Source organism: Sorex araneus, chromosome 3, assembly GCF_027595985.1.
Source record: "Sorex araneus isolate mSorAra2 chromosome 3, mSorAra2.pri, whole genome shotgun sequence".
NCBI lineage: Eukaryota > Metazoa > Chordata > Mammalia > Eulipotyphla > Soricidae > Sorex > Sorex araneus.
The window spans coordinates 27,058,928-27,077,164 of record NC_073304.1 but is presented as its reverse complement, the minus strand read 5'-3'; the positions used below and the strand labels follow the sequence as shown (position 1 = coordinate 27,077,164).

General features: G+C 42.3%; 1 protein-coding gene across 1 annotated transcript in view; it reads left to right on the top strand.

Annotated features, from left to right (window-relative positions):
- BBOF1 (basal body orientation factor 1) overlaps positions 1-17,812 on the top strand; it is a 31,476-nt gene extending 13,664 nt beyond the window's left edge. Inside the window, exons 5-11 of the mRNA XM_055132947.1 lie at positions 1,204-1,284; positions 4,188-4,258; positions 5,346-5,490; positions 8,113-8,606; positions 11,946-12,047; positions 17,458-17,532; positions 17,686-17,812. Coding sequence (XP_054988922.1) covers positions 1,204-1,284; positions 4,188-4,258; positions 5,346-5,490; positions 8,113-8,606; positions 11,946-12,047; positions 17,458-17,532; positions 17,686-17,812 — 1,095 coding nt within the window. The remainder of the gene's footprint in view (positions 1-1,203; positions 1,285-4,187; positions 4,259-5,345; positions 5,491-8,112; positions 8,607-11,945; positions 12,048-17,457; positions 17,533-17,685) is intronic.
- Positions 17,813-18,237: the final 425 nt, after the last annotated feature.

The window sequence follows — 18,237 nt, the reverse complement described above, 5'->3', positions numbered from 1 at the left end:
ATCATCATCATCATCATCCCGTTGATCTCAAATTTCTCAAGCAGTCTCAGTAACGTCTCCATTCGTCCTAACTCTGAGATTTTAGAAGCCTCTCTTTACTCCTCCTTCCCAACGATGCCAAATTGGAGATTCTTTCAGGGTCAGGGGAATGAGACCCATCATTATTACTGGTTTGGGCATAAGAATACATCATGGGGAGGCGCTGGAGCAATAGCACAGTGGGTAAGGCACTTGCCTTGCATGCGGCTGACCCAGGCTGACCCAGGTTCGATTCCCAGCATCCCATACGGTCCCCTGAGCACCACCAGGGGTAATTCCTGAGTGCAGAGCCAGGAGTAACCCCTTTGCATCGCTGGGTGTGACCCAAAAAGCAAAAAAAAAAAAAAAATACACCATGGGGAGTTTGTGAGGCTGTCCCATGCAGGCAGGAAACTTTCAGTAGCTTGCCAGGTTCTCCCAGAGGGAGAACTAGGCTATAAGATGTGCTTCCAGGAGCTTGGTTTTATAGTCTCTGTATGTTGGCTGTTGGTGTGAATACACGATGCCGGGGGCAGTCTCTGGGTGTGATACTGGAAAATGGGAAATCTGGGCGGAAGAGGCCCAGTCCCGATCCGAACAGGCTTGAAGGTCTCAGCCCCAGGTCCCACATACCTGGGTTCCTCTGCTGGTACCTTCATGCGTGAGGCTCGTCCGAACGTGTGGAGAGGGGCCTTGAGCATGTCTGTGGCTGAGGCTCTGGAGATCTTCAGCTGCGGGAGCTCTGCTCGAGGCAGGGAGGGAAGCTAAAGTCTACCCCCTCCGAGGGGCCCTGGGGAAGACAGCCAGGTGCTCGGGCAAGAGACTCTCTGCGTCGCTCTCTTCTGGGAGCTTGATTTTAAGTTTCTGGATGTTGGCCATCGGTGGGATTACATGGTGCTGGGGCAGTCCCTGGGTGTGACTACTGGAAAATGGGAAGTCTGTATATGTAATGTATATAATAAATAAATAATGTATATATAATGTATATACAATATACATATTGTATATAATGTATATACAATTATGAGAAATAAGAGAGTCTGGATCATAGGGATATTTTCAGTGTTCAATAATAAGAGGCAATATAAAACAGAAAATGCTTAATAATGTTTACATTTTCTAGTAAAATGTCCCAGTCAACCCCATTTCCTGCTAACCAATTTTTGGTTGTTATTTTAATTTTAGCTGAAGGAAAATTTAAGGGTCACAGAGCATAAACATCAGGAGACTCTGAGAAGATTGGAAGCCAGGTTTTTCGAAGAAAAGGTATGATATTTGAAATTAATTAAGACATACTTTATTAAAACAAGTGTATTTACATACACTAGAAGACATACTAATTATGGAATTATAGGAGTTACTCTTTGGTTGTCGGTGCTAAGACAGGACATTAGGATGAGCCTCTGGACACTAGCCTGCAAGCAGGAAGCAGAACCGAGTTCCCACTTTTACATTAAGTGTGCAAGCTAAACTTGTGAGTCCGGATGATCTGGAGAAGTACAGCATGCTCTCATATGCCTGCCTGGTCATACATTATCTTGGCAGTACAAAACAGTAGTTTCCCCCTCTCTTACACATCCTTAATCTGGTTTGAACTTCAAGTATCAGTATGAACTTCTCTTTGCCCTATGTTTAACCAACACATGAATGTGGGGGACATAACCTGTAGAGCCTACATGTCCAGCTCCATATCTTCCTCTGATGTCTTAATCATGACAATCATGTTTTGTCCCTAATTATCTTTGATAACATAGCTTTGACAAGACAATGTATACCCTGATGGTCTTTTGATAAATGCTTGTCCTATAACTGTTTGTACTCTCACTAGTGATTCTTTCTCTGTGATGAAGTCATTAGGAAGTAACTGATAAAAAATAGATTAAAAGGAGGCCTCTGGCAGTGGCTCTTTGCCTCGAGCCAGATCCATGTTTTGGCCCTCCGAGCTCCCTACATTCCCCCTCGTGCTCTCTACATTCCTCTCATGTGTCTTGTCTCTGTGCCTCTGTCCGAAAGAATACTCATGCAACATTTGGTATCTTTTAAAAGATTGTTATCGAGTCACAGCAGGATTTTAAAAAAAAAAAAAAGGATAACAGAATCTTCTGAATATTTCCAAGCCTACCCTTTTTTCTGCTTCCAGTTAGAGATTCAGGAAATCCTCAAGAGGGATCATTTGTCTAAAGGTTCAGGACACATCCATCTGGGCTTGGAGTTCCCTGTCAAACTGAAGCTTCAAGGCCGCTGGGACTGGAGTGGCCCAATCTGCTATGTGTGCAGATGCATCCTTGGTCAAGCGGAGCTGAGGATGTTCATGATGGGGCTTGGGGAGCTCAGAATTCTTCTTTAGATGGGACTGGAGTGATAGTACAGTGGGTAGGGCATTTGTCTTGAACATGGCCAATGCAGGTTTAATGAAGGATGCCCCAGGAGTGACCCCGGGAGTGACCCCTGAGTAGGGAGGGAAGAGTAAGCACAGAGCACAGCTTGGTGTGGCTCAGCCCCCCACCCCTGAGATGTTCCTTAGCATATCACAAGTTTCCATGTGTCTGAAGTTGATTCTCCAAATTGTGGGAAGTTCAATTTCTCTTCCGTAGAATTGTTTCAGTGGCCCCATGGTTTTTCTTTAATCCATTAAGTTCTGCCTCACCCTGACAGGTACTCACTGTAGCATCGCTGCTTTGGAACAGTGGATTTTCCAGTCGGCTCTGGGTTTTCACCTTTTCCATGGGCTGGCCCACCTGCTCTAAAAGGGATTTTCCTCAGGTTATAGTTGGGTTTTGTTTTTTTCAAACTTATTAATTTTTTGGAGGAGGGCCACACCCAGCAATGCCCAGGGGTTCCTCCTAGTTCTGCACTCAGGAATCACTCCTTGTGGTGCTTGGGGGACCATATGGGATGCCGGGGGGTCAAACTCTGGTTGGCCATATGCAAGGCAAGCACCCCACACACTGTACTATGGCTCCAATCCTGTCTTTTCAAGTTTAACCCTCTGTGTTCCTTGTACCACCAAGTCCTTTTCCACCTCCACATTGTTTGTGTTTGCAGGGGTGGGGGAAAGGTTGTTGTTGGGGCACAGCCAGAAGTGCTCAGGGATCACTCTGGAAGTGCTCAGGAGACCGTATGTGTAGTGCTGGGGATCCAACCTGACTTAGCCTTGTGCAAGAAAAGAGCCTTAACACCTGTGCTGTCTCTCCAACCCTCCCATCTTTTGGTGCTTTTGTACTTGTGAATGCCTTCCTCTGGCTTATTTTTATTCCCTAGTGCTCAAATGTTATTTCCTCAGAGACAGATTCTCCAAATTCCAATCTAAAATTAGCCCCTGGGGCCAGAGAGATAGAACAAGGGTTAAGGCACTTCCTTGTGTGAGGCTGAGCCTGCTTTGATTCCTGGCACCACATACACTTCCCCAAGCGCTGCCTGGAGTGACCATAGAGCACAGGGTCAAGGATAGCCCCTGGTACACTCTTCACACTCAAGGGGAATTTATTGAATGAATACATGATTCTGACCCTATTGTGTTTAGCAGAAATTTATCCAGTTCCACTTTCCAATATTTTATGTGGACATTATTTTCCCCATTTATATTTTCTGTTTCTTCCTGAGTGGTTAGGTTGTTGGGTTCTCTAGGTTCCTATATTCACATACTTCTCTTTGTTGGTGGCTCTACAAACACTTGAAGTACTTCAGGTCATGGGAACAGAAGATCTCACTGGACATTATACCTTTGCTTAACCTTTTGATATGTAACAGTTTTTGCTAGTAATATAGCTCTGTGTTAAGATGCCTGTTTCACAGGGCCTTACAGTGGGTAAGGCGCTTGCCATGCAGATATTTGACCTAGGTTTGATCCCCAGCACCTCATACAGTGTCACCCAAGCCTGCCAGGAGTAATCTCTGTGCACAGAGTGAGGAATAAGCCCTGAGAACGATCAGATGTGGCCCAAAAACTAAATAAAATAAAATACTTATTTTCGGGCTGGAGAGATAGCACAGCAGGTAAGGAAAATATTTGTCTTGCACATTGTCAACTCAGATTTGATCTCTAGCATCACTTACGTTCTCTGAGTACCTCCAGGAGTGATCCCTGAGCTCAGAGCTAGGGATAGGCCCCGATGCCCCCAACAAAGCAAAACATAAAATAAAATACCTATTTTCATTTTTTTTTTTAGCGTCGATTAGAGCAAGAAGCTGAGAGGAAGATTCTATCACTCGCAGAGAGGGCACACCAGGAAGCTGTTGTGTGAGACTGTTGACCTTTTCCCTGCATCTCTCTTACCTCTTGGCTGGTCTGCTTTCTCTTTCTCTTGTGTTTTGTTTTTTTCAAATTTTCTGGCTTCCCTGCCTGTTTCTTTCTCTTTGTATCCCCCCTCCCTTTTGCCTCCATCTTTATAAAAGCCTTGGAGGAAAGATCCTGGGCTTTGAAGTAGACTTTAGTTTCTCAACACGTGTCCTAACTGACCAGAGGAAGATGTTTTAACAATCTGGAGGAGCACGGAGGTTGGGTCACACCCAGCAGTTCTGGGAGGTTACTCCCAGATCTGTGCATGTGGGTCATTCCCAGTGGTGCTTGGGGGACACCAGGTGGAGATCAAACCAGCGTTGGCCACTTGAAAAAATCAACTCCTGTTCTATCTCTCTGATCTTTACCTTCTTTAAGATCAGTTTTATTCACAAGATGAGATTAACAATAGCAACATTTCCAGGATACCATGCAGTAGGCTAGTGAGAAGAACATGTCACTGTCTGGGTTAAGTAAACTCCCAGTTTCTATTGTTTGTTTTCTGCTCATGCAACAATTCAGTGTGGGTCTAGCAGCTCTTCTCCCTTTGTGGAAGCTGGACTTCCTTCATCTTGGGGTTCCTCCCACCCAGTCACAGGGACAAGAGCCTGGGAAAGTAAGACAGCTCTTGATTGCCTTGGAGTTGAAATAATCTTTCACTTACCCATGGCAAGGGGCTGGAGCAATAGCACAGCGGGTAGGGCATTTGCCTTGCATGCGACCGACCCCAATTTGATTCCCTCCGCCTCTCTCGGAGAACCCGGCAAGCTACCAAAAGTATCCCGCCTGCCCGCAGAGCCTGGCAAGCTACCCATGGCGTATTCGATATCCCAAAAACAGTAGCAACAAGTCTCACAATGGAGATGTTATGGGTGCCCGCTCGAGCAAATCGATGAGCAATGGGATGACAGTGATACAGTGATACCCATGGCAAGACCTTGAGCATCACAGACCCTAACTAAATAAGTGTTGGTCTTAATGATTAGGTAATTGTTTTAGTTTGATAATATCTAGGACTTAGACCTGTGTGTGTGTGTTTCTATTTCAGGCAACTGAACAATGTGGGAAGGAACGTTTTTAAGGAGAATGTTTATCTCCAGAAAGCCCTCACGTACCACCTGAAAGAAACTGAAGTTCTACAAAAAAATTCCCGGAAGTTGCAAGAGAATCATTCTTGTCTTTTACAGGAAAAGGTTCTCATTCTCGCTTTGATCGTATTTCCCCTCCTTTTTGGGGGGAATGAGGGGGTCCAAACTTAGCAGTTGAAGGGTTACTCCCAGTTCTGTGTTCGGGGTCACTCAGTGGTGTGCTGAAAAGTTGTCCAGTCCCTCCTCCTTTCCTTTTTAAGGATCAGGCTGGTGAATACTAAGAATTGAGGAAAGTTATGATACAGAAGGACAATGGGACCATTTTTCTTTTATCTGCATGATCCTTCCTACCTACAAAGAGTTAAGATGAGTTTAATAAACATTTGGTTTGGTTTTTATGAAGAAAATGGGTGTTTGACAATTCCTGAGAGCAGAGCCAGGAGTAAGCCCTGAGTACTGCTGAATGTGGCTCAAAAACCAAAACCAAAACCAGAAGACTATGAGGACTGGAGAGTTAGAACAGCAGGAATAGTGTTTGCCTTGCATGCAGCCCACCCAGGTTTTGGTCCCAGTCACCTCATATGGTCCACCAAGCCCCACGAGGAGTGATTCCTGAGTGCAGAGCCAGGAGTAATTCCTGAGGATATCCAGGTATATCCTAAAAACAAACAAAACAAAGTAGTATATATAAAATTTTAAGGGCATGTGTATATAGATGTGTGTGTATATATATATAATTTATATATATGAGAAGGTCTAGGGATTTGACACAATGGTAGAGCAATTGCTATGCATGTTTGAGGTCCTGGGTTTAATTCCTGGCATTCTGTGGTCCCCTGAGTAACACTGGAGTGATTCACAAGTTTAAGCCTGGAGTATTCCCTGAGCATTGCTGGGTGTGGCCCAACAACAAATAAACAAAAAAGCAGAAAATGCAGCATATGAGAGCACCAGGGAGATGACTTAAAGGGCTGAAGCACAAAGCATCTGGGAATGCTGAGTTTGATCCCCAGCTTCAGTGATCTCCCAGACAGAGCTAGGGGTAACCGTAGGGCACCAAGCCATAAGTAACCTTGAGCTGGGTGTGACCCCAAAATAATAAGTGTGTATTTATATTTCTCTATATAAAATAAATATAACTTCTATCTCTTCCTTGAACACTAATTTAATTTTGCCTTGGGTTGGGTGGGGTCTGACTCACTTCGGCTGTGGGTGACCCAATACTCGTGGATTCACTGCACACAGGCTTATTTTCTCACCTAAGAGAAGTTTGGAGGTAAGCAAGCCAGAGCTGGATACAATGGTAGCTCTGCTAAGGTAGCAGACTCAGGTTCCTAAGTCTGCAACATGCGGATGCATCCTCCGTCTCTCCAGGCCCACAGCAGCTGTAGGGCCCTCACCATTGCTCAAACAAGGGGAAAGAAGGACAAGGAGGAAAAAAGTACGCACTTCCCTTTAGAGGTCTTTTGGAGGTCTGCTGACATTTCTGTCCCCTTGACCAGAACTTAATTACATCATCATGCTGATCCACGGGGGAGACTGGGGTGTTCAGCTGGGCTTACAGCTGGACTTTCTGAGTAAAATTGGGGTCTTTAGTCACTAAAGAGGAAAGAGAAAATGGACATTGGGAGAGGCAACTAGCAAGCAGACTGCCGGTTTCCAGGACATCATTACTAAATTAATATTTCATGGTATAACATTACTGCTTTTGGAATTACCTTTGTCAGGGGCAGGCATTGTTTGGCCACACCTAGCAAGTCTGTGAGGAATACTCCCAGCTCCGGGCTCAGGGGTCACTCCTGGAGTTACTGAGTCAAACCAGAATTAGTTGCACACACTTTAATTTCTGTACTATTTCTCTGGTTCAGGAATTATTTTTTTGATAATTAAAAATATTTAACCTTTCAGATTTTATTATTTAAAATGTTTTCTGTTTTGTGAAGCAAGGTAGGTTTTTTTTGTTTTGTTTTGTTTTGGTGTTGAGGCCATACCTGGAAGTGCTCAGGGGTTATTCTTGGTTCTAAGCTCAGGAATCACTCCTGGCAGTATCCTGGGAACCATATGGGGTGCTAGGGATCAAACCTGGGTTAGCTGCTTGCAAGGCAAGTGCCCTACCCATTGTACTATCTCCCTAGCCCCAGGATCATTTTTATTGAAACTTTTAAATTTTTTAATTTTTTTTAATATTTTTGCTTTTTGGGTCACACCCGGCAATGCTCAGGGGTTACTCCTGGCTCTGCACTCAGGAATTACTCCTGGCGGTGCTCAGGGGACCATATGGAATGCTGGGAATCAAACCCGGGTCGGCCTCGTGCAAGGCAAACGCCCTACCCACTGTGCTATCTCTCCAGCCCCTTTATTGAAACTTATTTAGGAAGATGTGGGAAGAGAAAGAGAGAAAGTACATGTTCAAGAGCAAACACAGACTTCTATAGAGTGGAAATAAGCAAGAAAAGGAACAAAGAGAAGCAAGTGAGATATATATTCAAGGGCGAACATGGGTTTGAAGAGCGAGCCATAACCTTTCAGAATTTTAGAGGAAGGAAAGTATTAGTGAAATCCCTCATCATATGTCCAGACAAAGACCCTGGGAAATTCTGTTCACGGAATACCAAAATACCACCATCACCACCTTCCATCACACTCAAACCTCATGATATCAGGGCAAATTAATGAGGAACTCTCTTATTCCATAACTAAAGAAAAACAATTTTTTTTGGTGTTTAGGAGATTAAAGACCTATTGGTTAAGGAAAAGATTTTACAACATTCCCAGCAGAGGTCACAGATACAAACTCTGCAGAAGAAGGTGACAGCCCTGGAGAATGCCCTGACTTGTATGTCCAAAGAGTTTGAGGCAGAAGTTTTAAGAGTGCAGCATCAGGCAATAATCGAGAACCAATCCAGTCAGATTGAAATTGGCAACCTACAGCACCTTCTTCACATGAAGGACAGGGAAATGAATCGAGTGAAGAAGCTGGCCAAGAACATATTGGACGAGAGAACAGAAGTGGAGAGGTTCTTTTTAGATGCTCTACACGAAGTGAAGCAACAGATCCTAGTTAACAGGAAGTATTATAAGCAGTTAGCACAGACTGCTTTCAATTTTAAAATGAGAGAGGCATGTGCAGGAAGATCAGAATATCCCAAAATCCGTACATTTAATGGCAAAATGCACAGCACCAATAGTGTGAACCAGGATCTTACGGAGGCTGAGAAATGGTACTAAAGATGCTTTAATATTTTTATCTTTTGCATTGCTATTTTTGTGCCCTCAGAAGTGGAAGTTCAGTTTGAGAATATCTAAGTATTGAGTATGTTCCTCAGTAAGTTCCTGAAGATGGGGACTGATGGACTGTGCACCTCTCACGCTTAGCGTGGTGTGGGGGTCTTGCAGGTATCTTATCAGTGATCCTTCCCCCACCTTTTTTGTGATTGCATGGGTTCTATTGCTGAGCCATTCCCTAGCCGTGACAGAGAAACTTTTTTTCTTTTTGGGTCACACCCGGTGATGCACAGGGGTCACTCCTGGCTCTGCACTCAGGAATTACCCCTGGTGGTGCTCAGGGGACCATATGGGATGCTGGGAATCGAACCTGGGTTCTCCACGTGCAAGGCAAACTCCCTACCCGCTGTGCTATCACTTCAGCCCCTATAGATTATTTTAAGTGGGTAAATACAGTTTATTTGATCAGTTTACCCATGCTGTCTACAAAGGAAATCATCTTTGCTCATTTATTTTCTGTAGCTGTTGTGACAAGTAATACATATTGGGGCCAGAGTGATAGTACAGTGGGTAGGATATTTGCCTTACACACAGCCAACCCCGCTTTTAAACATATATATAAGGGCTGGAGCAATAGCACAGTGGGTAGGGCGTTTGCCTTGCACTCGGCCAACCTGGGTTCGATTCCCAGCATCCCATATGGTCCCCTGAGCAGTGTCAGGAGTAATTACTGAGATGCAGAGCCAGTAGTAACCCCTGAGCATTGCCAGGTGTGACCCAAAAAGCAAAAAAACAACAACAACAAAACAAAACACACACATATGCGTGTATACATATATATATATAAAGAATTGTAATTTACAAAATTCTTGATTGTTAAGTTTTAGGCATATTATTATTATTATTATTATTATTATTATTATTATTATTTTGCTTTTTGGGTCACACCCTGCGATGCACAGGGGTTATTCCTGGTTCTGTACTCAGGAATTACTCCTGGCAGTGCTTGGGGGACCATATGGGATGCTGGGAATCGAACCTGGGTCAGCTGCGTGCAAGGCAAATGCCCTACCTGCTGTGCTATCACTCCAGCCCTATAGGCATATAATATTATGACACCAATCTCACCACCAGTGTCAACTTCCCTCCACTGGCATTCTCATATTCCTTCCCCACCTCCAGCCCTCACCCCATCAACCCCTGCCTGTCAACTTCATAGGCACATTACAAAGTTCCAGTGGTTGTAGGTTAGATCTCGTTTTCAGTGTTGTTGAGTCTATATTTTGGGTACATGCTTATACCACTCACCCATATCACCAGTATAGCTGAAGCCCTCATGCCTGTTCACCTGGTGCTTCTCTTTCTCTTTCTTTCCCCTAAATATATTTAAATATTTAAATTTATTTATTCCTCTGTCCTTCTCTTCTCTAAAACTGGGCTCAAGGATGATCTAGGTATCCCCCTTCACTACAATATATTTCCTTATCCAGTATTCTATATTCCGCAGATAAGTGAGATCATCCTGTGTTTTTCCAACTCTTGAATCATTCTGCCTCTATTTTCCTCATTGTTCTTTATAGTTTCTGGTCAGACATCAAGGTCTTTGATCCATTTTGAATTGACTTTTCTGTGAGGTGTAAAATATGGATCCAGCTTTAATTTCTTACATGTAGTTATGCAGTTTTTCCAGAACCATTTGTTGAAGAGGCTATCTTTACTCCATTTTGTTTTCTCAGCTCCCTTATTGTAAATTAACTGTCCATATATATGTGGTTTTGTGTGCCAGAGACTTTTGAAAGAAATTAGATTATTTTTCTTATGGGATGTCATTGTAGTATCTTTCTGTTTTGGTTTTTGGGCCATACACAGCAGTATGGACATCAGGACTTATCCTGGCTTTTCACTCAGTGGTCACTCTTGGTGGGGCTTGGAGATTGAATGCGGGACAGCCACATGCAAGACAAATGCCCTATCTTCCCTAAATAAATGTTTTTAGATAATTATTTAATGAACATTAAGCAACTAAACTTCTAGAGAGAACTATCTAGATGACTTCTAAGCAGAAATATTTCTCTTTTATTTTGGGGAGGGGGGAGGGCACACATGGCGGTGCTCAGGGCTTATTCCTGGCTCTGCTCTTAGAGATGACTCCTGATAGTATTTGTGGGACCATATAGGGTGCTGGGTATCGAACATGGGTCAGCTTTGTGCACTACAATCACCCTACTTGCTCTATTATTGCTCAGGTTCCAAGCAGAATATTTCTTGCATTTTACCACATCAGTGCTCTATCTTCTTGTCACTTAGCTTTTGCAAATAATGAACACACTATGCGGTCTCTGGGAAAGCTATAGTTCAGTTAGAGACCTGCCAGGAAAGCTTGGTTGTGACTGTAATTGGAGATAAGAAAACAGGTTTCAAGGCTGGGAGTAACACCTGAGCATTTCTGGATATGGTCCAAAATATCAAAAACAAGCAAATAAAAAAAGAAATTTTTCTTTTATCATTTTTGTTTCTGGGTTGCGGTGGAAGAGGAGGGCATGGTTTAGCCACACCCACTAATACGAAGAGGCTATTTCTGTCTCTGTGGTCAGAGTGACCCCTGGTGGTTCAGGGGATAGAACCAGAGTCCCAAACAGGTCAGGGACAAGCAAGGTCTTGCCTCCTGCACAATCTCTCTCCAGGTCCTCCTTCTATTACTTTTTTCATAGCAAATATCTAATGCAAAAGAAAAGTTAAAAGAAATTTATCAGTAATATTACCAAACTGTTTCTTTTCTGTGTGAGTTTCTTTTGTGTATTTGGATATATAATGTTATGTCATAAATGTCTATTTTGCTGATTTGCTTAATGATTGAGTTGTTACAATCTTCTTGTGGTCACATATTTTATATTTTTCTTGAAAAGAAGAAATGGGGAACCAGGGCAATAGTGGAGCAGGTAGGGCACTTGCCTTGCATGCCACTCACTTGGGTTTAATTCCTGGCACCACAAATGGTCCCCTGAGCCCCACCAGGAATGATCCTGGAGCACAGAGCCAGGAGTAAGCCCTGAGTACTGCAAGGTGTGGCCCAAAAAACAAAAGAGAGCTGCAGGGGTGGGGGAGTGATAGAGGACGAGGAGGAAGAGGAGGAGGAGGAGAAGAATAGAGATTGTTATATAGCTGACCTCAGTTTGATCCCTTGCACCCCCCTGCCCCTTTCTTCTCACTGCTGGAACCAAAAGTACACCCTCGGTATGCTCCCAAACCAATAAATTAATAAATTAATTTAAATTAATAAGGTGATATACTTCATCTGACTACAGTTTTCTTTTTAATTTTTAAAAAATATTTAGGACAAATATTCAAGAAGATGTGGATATTGGAGATTTGACATGGGAGCAGAAGGAGAAGGTCTTGCGATTACTCTTTGCAAAAATGAATGGTTTTGTTCCTAGGTAATTAAGTGAAATATCAAGTTGTTATCAATCCTAGAGACTATAGAGGATCAATGGACTTTTTTTTCACTTTGAATGAAAGAAGTTGGAAAGGAGCATAAAAATACAAAAGGATTGGGCCAGAGAGATAGTACACAGGAAGGCTTGTATGCAGCTGACTTAGGTTCAATACCTGGCACCACGTATGGTCCCCTGAGTACCACCAGGAGTGATTCCTGAGTACAGGGTCAGATTAAGCTCTGAGTACCACCAAGTATGGCTAAAAATAAAACAAAACAAAAAAAGGAAAAGAAAAAATAAATGGTCACACTACTTAGCTACTGTAAATCTCAGAGCTAACGAATGGGCTGAATGAATGGGAGCAAAATGAAAGATGAATTCAAATTCATGGGAGGGGAAAAGAGAGAAGAAGAATCTTAGTTTAAAGGTAATGCTTGCTTAAGAGGTACAATATTGCTTAGCTGAACTAGGAAAGAAAAGTTATAGCATTCCAATTATTAGAATCTAGTGGTTTCAATGATAAAATAACGGTGTGTGTATGTGATGCTGGAGATCAAACTCAGAGCTTCAAAGATGAAGGGCATGCATTCTACTGGCTGAGCCACATTCTGGTTCTATAAATAATTTTTTTTCTGGGGGGTCGGGTGGGAAGTTTTGGACTACACATTTAGAGTCTATTTCTGTTCTGTGTTTTGGGTTGTTCCTGGTTATGCTTACTCACATGGGAACTCACAGTGTTTGGGACTATATCAGGGTTGGCCACATGTGAGGCAAGTAACTTTATTCCTGTGCCATCTCTTTAGCCCTGTGCTGTTTGTTTGTTTGTTTGTTTTGCTTATTTGTTTGTTTTTATTTTAAAGAGGAACACCTGGTAATGCTTAGGGATCACTTCTGATTCTGCTCTCAGGAATAACTCCTGACCAGTTCTCAGGGTCCATTTGATATGTCAGGGATTGAACCTGGGTTAACTGCATGCAAGACAAGTGCCCTACCTACTGTACTATCTCTCTGGCCCAACAACAAAACTAAACACCAGAAAAAAGTTAGGTGACATCATGAACTACAGTTGGAGTTCAAACAGTGTGTCAATGGGCAAGAGAGTAGCCAGGAAAGTCGTTTCTTGCTATGGCTCTTTGGGCTCTTGGTAGTATCATAGGACAGAAATAGGGAAATGGAACATCAGGCAAAGGGCCCAGTAGATAGCCTAAGTCCCAAGACAAAAAGGGAGCAAAAGATGAGCATTGTGCTGCATAATAATGGGGAAAAACTGCCTGGCTTGAGGAAATTTGGTGATGCTACAGAGATAATTAGTAATTTTTATTTATTTATTTATTTATTTATTTTGCTTTTTGGGTCACACCTGATGATGTACAGGGTTCACTCCTGGCTCTGCATTCAGGAATTACCCCTGGCGGTGTTCAGGGGACCATATGGGATGCTGGGAATCGAACCCAGGTTGGCCGCATGCAAGGCAAATGCCCTACCCGCTGTGCTATCGCTCCAGCCCCGATAATTAGCAACTTAAAGTAAGACACAGATTATGACAGCCTTCAAAAGTGCAGAAAAGCCAGAATATGCTATGCAGTTGTTTAGGTTGTTCTAAATCTTTGACTGCAGATGTAGATTTAGTTGATTTAGTCATATTAAATAGTGCAACATGTTTTTCCTCTTTGTCATGAAGAAATACACTATACAGCAACCCTGCTCTCATTTTTTCTCACAGCAAGGAGCAGGGTTATTGTTCTAAGCTGACCCCAGTCCAGTCACCAAGTGATTGGGGATGGTGGATGGGGGGACAGATACAGAGCAGGGGGACCGGCAGAAGCTGTTGTACTATTCTGGGCCTGCAGTGGTGAGGGGCTTAGGAAAGAGTGGAAGCAATCACTAAAAGAGGAGAAACCAAGACACTTAAGGAAAGAAAAGCAGAAGAAACTGCTGATTAAGGACAAGAAGAATTTAAAAAAATAAAAAGGAATAAATGTTTCATGTTTTAGCTTAAATGAAAGATTATATGGGGCATGAGAGAGAGTATATCAGGTAAGGAGCTTGCCTTGTAATTGGCTAACCCAGGTTTGATCCCTGGCACCATATATGATTCTATGAGCACTGCTTGGGATGATTTCTGAGCACAGAGTCCAGAGTAAACCTTGAGCACAAACAAACAAACTAAACAAGATTATGGTGTGAAAAGCAAATGGAAAATTTGAAAAAACAAGTTTAGGAAGTGTTTGAGTCTCTACTTTTGGGCCAGAGAGATGGTACAGGGGTTAAGGTGCTTATCTTGCACGCAGCCAAGCCCAGTTCAATTCCCAATCCTCAGTCCTCTGTATAGTGTCCTGAGCATGGCTGAAAGTGACCCTCAGAACACAGCCAGGAATCACCCCTCAAGCACAACCTGATACATGGCCCCCAAACGAACCCTCCCCACCAAAACCCCCACAAACTTAATTAGTCCATCCATTAATTTAATATGAGCCTCTTGGTGAATGAAGGTAGAAGAGTAAAAGAGCTGGTTAGAACCTTTAGAAAGTACTACTATGTTTTCAAAGAAGTGTACAAGCAAATGAGTTTCAATAATGTAGATTCAATGTAATTTTCAGTGTAAGCTAACTTTTCTGTACCCAGGAAATAAATACAGCTAGAATGCTTGGTCCCAAGTATTTATACAGTGTTAGTCCAAACACTGGAGAAACAAAATTGAAACATCTTTCACACCAAAGCAATGAACTTGAACCTGAGCACACCGTAATGAGTGATTTTGGACTCTCAGGCCTGAGTTGAGTAAAGGCATAGCAAGCTAGGAATGGAATTAGAATGGTAACAGTTTTTCTCCCTGTCCTGCCCTTCCAATTTGCACAACTGAGGATTTCACAGTGGCCATTGTACCCACTGGGGGATGCAGACTTGATAGTAGTACTCACACCTTTCAGTTTCAGTGCTCACACACACTTCAGGAGAGCACATACTTTGTGGTGGCACCAGGGACCAATAGCAGTGCTGCTGGAATAGCACTCAGGCATGCAGTACCAAAGGTACCACGTGAATATCAATACCAAAGGCTGAGTTTGTGGGCTGGAGTGATAGTAAAGCTGGCAGGTATTTGCTTTCATGTGGCTGACCCAAATTTTATCCCTGGTACCCCAAATGGTCCCTCTAGTACCTCTAGGAGAGATAAAGCCAGGAGTAAGCCCTGAACACTGTTGGTATCTCCCACCCCCCAAAAAAAGCAACAAAACTAAAGATTGAACTTGTAGTCTAATGTCTACAGTAAGGCAGGAGGCACTCTACCACTGAGCTATCCCTGGATCCCTAGAATGGTGAAATGTTGAGGCAAAAAAAAGAAAAGATTAAGAGACAGACATAGAAAGATCGCACTCATATGTGGAATATAAAGTAGCTGAGAGGTACAAGCTTACAATGTTGAGATTCCTGGCAGACATTTCTCTGGACTTAGTTACTAAAATACTAAAATACAGAAATCCAAAACTATGCTGCTGCTAGTGCGGCCTCCTGACCTCATATCTCTTCATTCTCATCAATGGAAAACAAATTACCAAATGCTTTCTTTTCAGCAGATCGACTTTAGGGGGGAGAAACTCCAAATCAATAATAGTGAATTTTTTTTGTTTAAATATTGAATGTAATCAAAGTAAAGTGAAAGTAAAGTGAAATTTACCAGTTACACATGCGGGGTGGGGGGCTGGGGAGATGGGGGGAAGGGGGGAGGTATATAGTGATTCTTGGTGGTGGAATATGTGCACTGGTGAAGGGATGGGTGTTTGAGCATTGTATAACTGAGACTTTAACCTGAACGCTTTGTAACTTTCCACATGGTGACTTAATAAAAGAATTTAAAAAAAAAGATTAAATGAAAAAGGAATTAAAAAGATTAAATGAAAAAGGAGATTAAATTTTTTAAAAAAGAAGCTTCCAAATTGGGGATGGAAATAAATAATAAAAAGTCTACCAAGGCAGATGGAGTAATAAGGAAATTGGTAGGGCCACACCTGGCAATGCTCAGGGGTTACTCCTGGCTCTGCACTCAGGAATCACTCCTGCTGGTGCTTAGGAAACCATATAAGATGCTGGGGATCAAATCTGGGTTGGCCACATGCAAGGCAAACTCCCTACCCACTGTACTGTCACTCTGACTGCACAACAGTATATGTGTGTGTGTGTATTATGTATGATAGAACAAAAAAAATTAATTACATACAATAAACTGTTCTTTTTTTTGTGTGTGTGAGGAGTGCAGTTTTTTTTTCCTGGTCTGCTAGTACTTGGGAGGCTGGTGATGAGTTCTGGGGATCAAACTAGAGCTCTAAGCGTGCTAGGCCTGTTTTCCAGCCCTTTGAGCTAGCTGCATTTGGCCTTAATCTGTACTCGGTTGGACATCAGCTACCACTCAGTTATAACTCAGACACTGGTAATATCTAAAATTAATCTTTGCCATGTAACTCTATTAAAACTATTTAATCTGATTATTCATGGGGTTATATTAATTTCATATGAACCTAATTGAGGATAAGTTTTGGAAAGGGGACTTGTGTTTATCTGCTGGCAAATCAGTGTACTATGTTTTTATAATACGTTAAGCTTACTTTCAGAGTATTAGATTGATTATATGTTTATTTTCTCTTAACCAAACTTTCCAAAGAATAAAAGGAAATTTTCATATTGAGGAAAATTTTCATACTGGTTTTATTGACATTGGGTAACCTTTCTGTGTCTTGAGGTTATTTTTGGGGAAAGGAAATTTTTCTGGCCATGTTTGGTCAGTATACTAATCCAACCTTACTCATCACTATTAATAACTGTTGTGTATTAACATTTAATCATCTCAATTTTAAGAATATATGTTTATTTTAACTTGCCTAACAGCCTTACCTTTTGTCTTTTTTACTAAAAGCTCATTTTTGAAAATAAGAAACCTATTTTTACTTTATTTAGCATGTATTATTTTATTTAGTATTTTATTTAGCACTTTAAAAGGGCTAAAATATTAGCATTGAAATATTTTATTCATCACTTTAAAAAATGTAACTGGGAGCCTGGAGAGGATAGGGTGCTTCCTTGCATGTGACTGATCCAGATTTGATTCCTGACACCTCATATCGTCCCCCTATCCCTGCCAGAAGTGATTCCGAGCCAGATTAAGCCCTTAACCTTGCTGGTGTGGCCCCGACCTCCCCTTCTCAACCACAAAATATGTAACTGAAGGGGCCAGAGCAAGAGTACAGTGGATAGGGCACTTGCCTTACATGTAACTGACCCAGGAATGATCAGAAGTAAGTTCAAGACAGGAGTAAGCCCTGAGCATTGCCAGGTGCGGCTCCAAAACAAATACAAAGTGTAACAAATATATAACACAAGAAGGCAATGCCTAATTGTACAACTTCTGCCCTTACAGGAAAAAAAGCCAGATCCGTAGGTCTTCAGTTCCAGACTATGTTGTTCCTGATATTGTAGAAACAAAGGACACTGGGTAAGAAGCTCTTTTGGCAGTTCAATGAACGGGAGCCTAATCGCACCAGTCATTGTAGAAATCCTACCTGTGCTATCATTGAGAAAAGTAGAACACGTTTGCTCTGAGTCAAGTATGTGTGGTTTTTGATAAGCCTCTTACTGGTCTTTACAGGGATGAAAGCAAGCTTCCAGATCAAACCTTCATCACCCAACAAGTGCCACTCTCACACCCTTCTGATGAACTGGGAATGAAAGAATCACAAGATTCTACCATAGTAAGGAGTTTGAAATCTAGCTAAGCAATAATGCATGAATGTTATCCTTCTTCAAGCTGCTTCTTGCTAAGTCACAGTTCTCTGTTCTCCCCTCTTAGGGATCAGTTTAACAACAGTATAAGATTGTAGATATCTCTTTGTATGTGGTGCTTGGATAAGCAATGTGTATCCCTTACCACTAAGCTGTTTCACATTTCCAACCTGTGAGGACATTTTAATTTTATTTACTTTGGATTTGGGGACCACACCTGGTGGTGCTCAGAGGAAAACACTGGTAGTGCATAAGGGACCATACATGGTGCCAGGGACTGAACCTGGGTCAGTGGGGTGCAAGTACCTTACCCATCATACTACCTCTGGTCTCTGTGAATATTTTAATTTTATTTAAAAATTTTAAAAAGTATTTTTGTTTTTTGAAGGCCATAACCAACAGTGCTCCAGGGTTAATC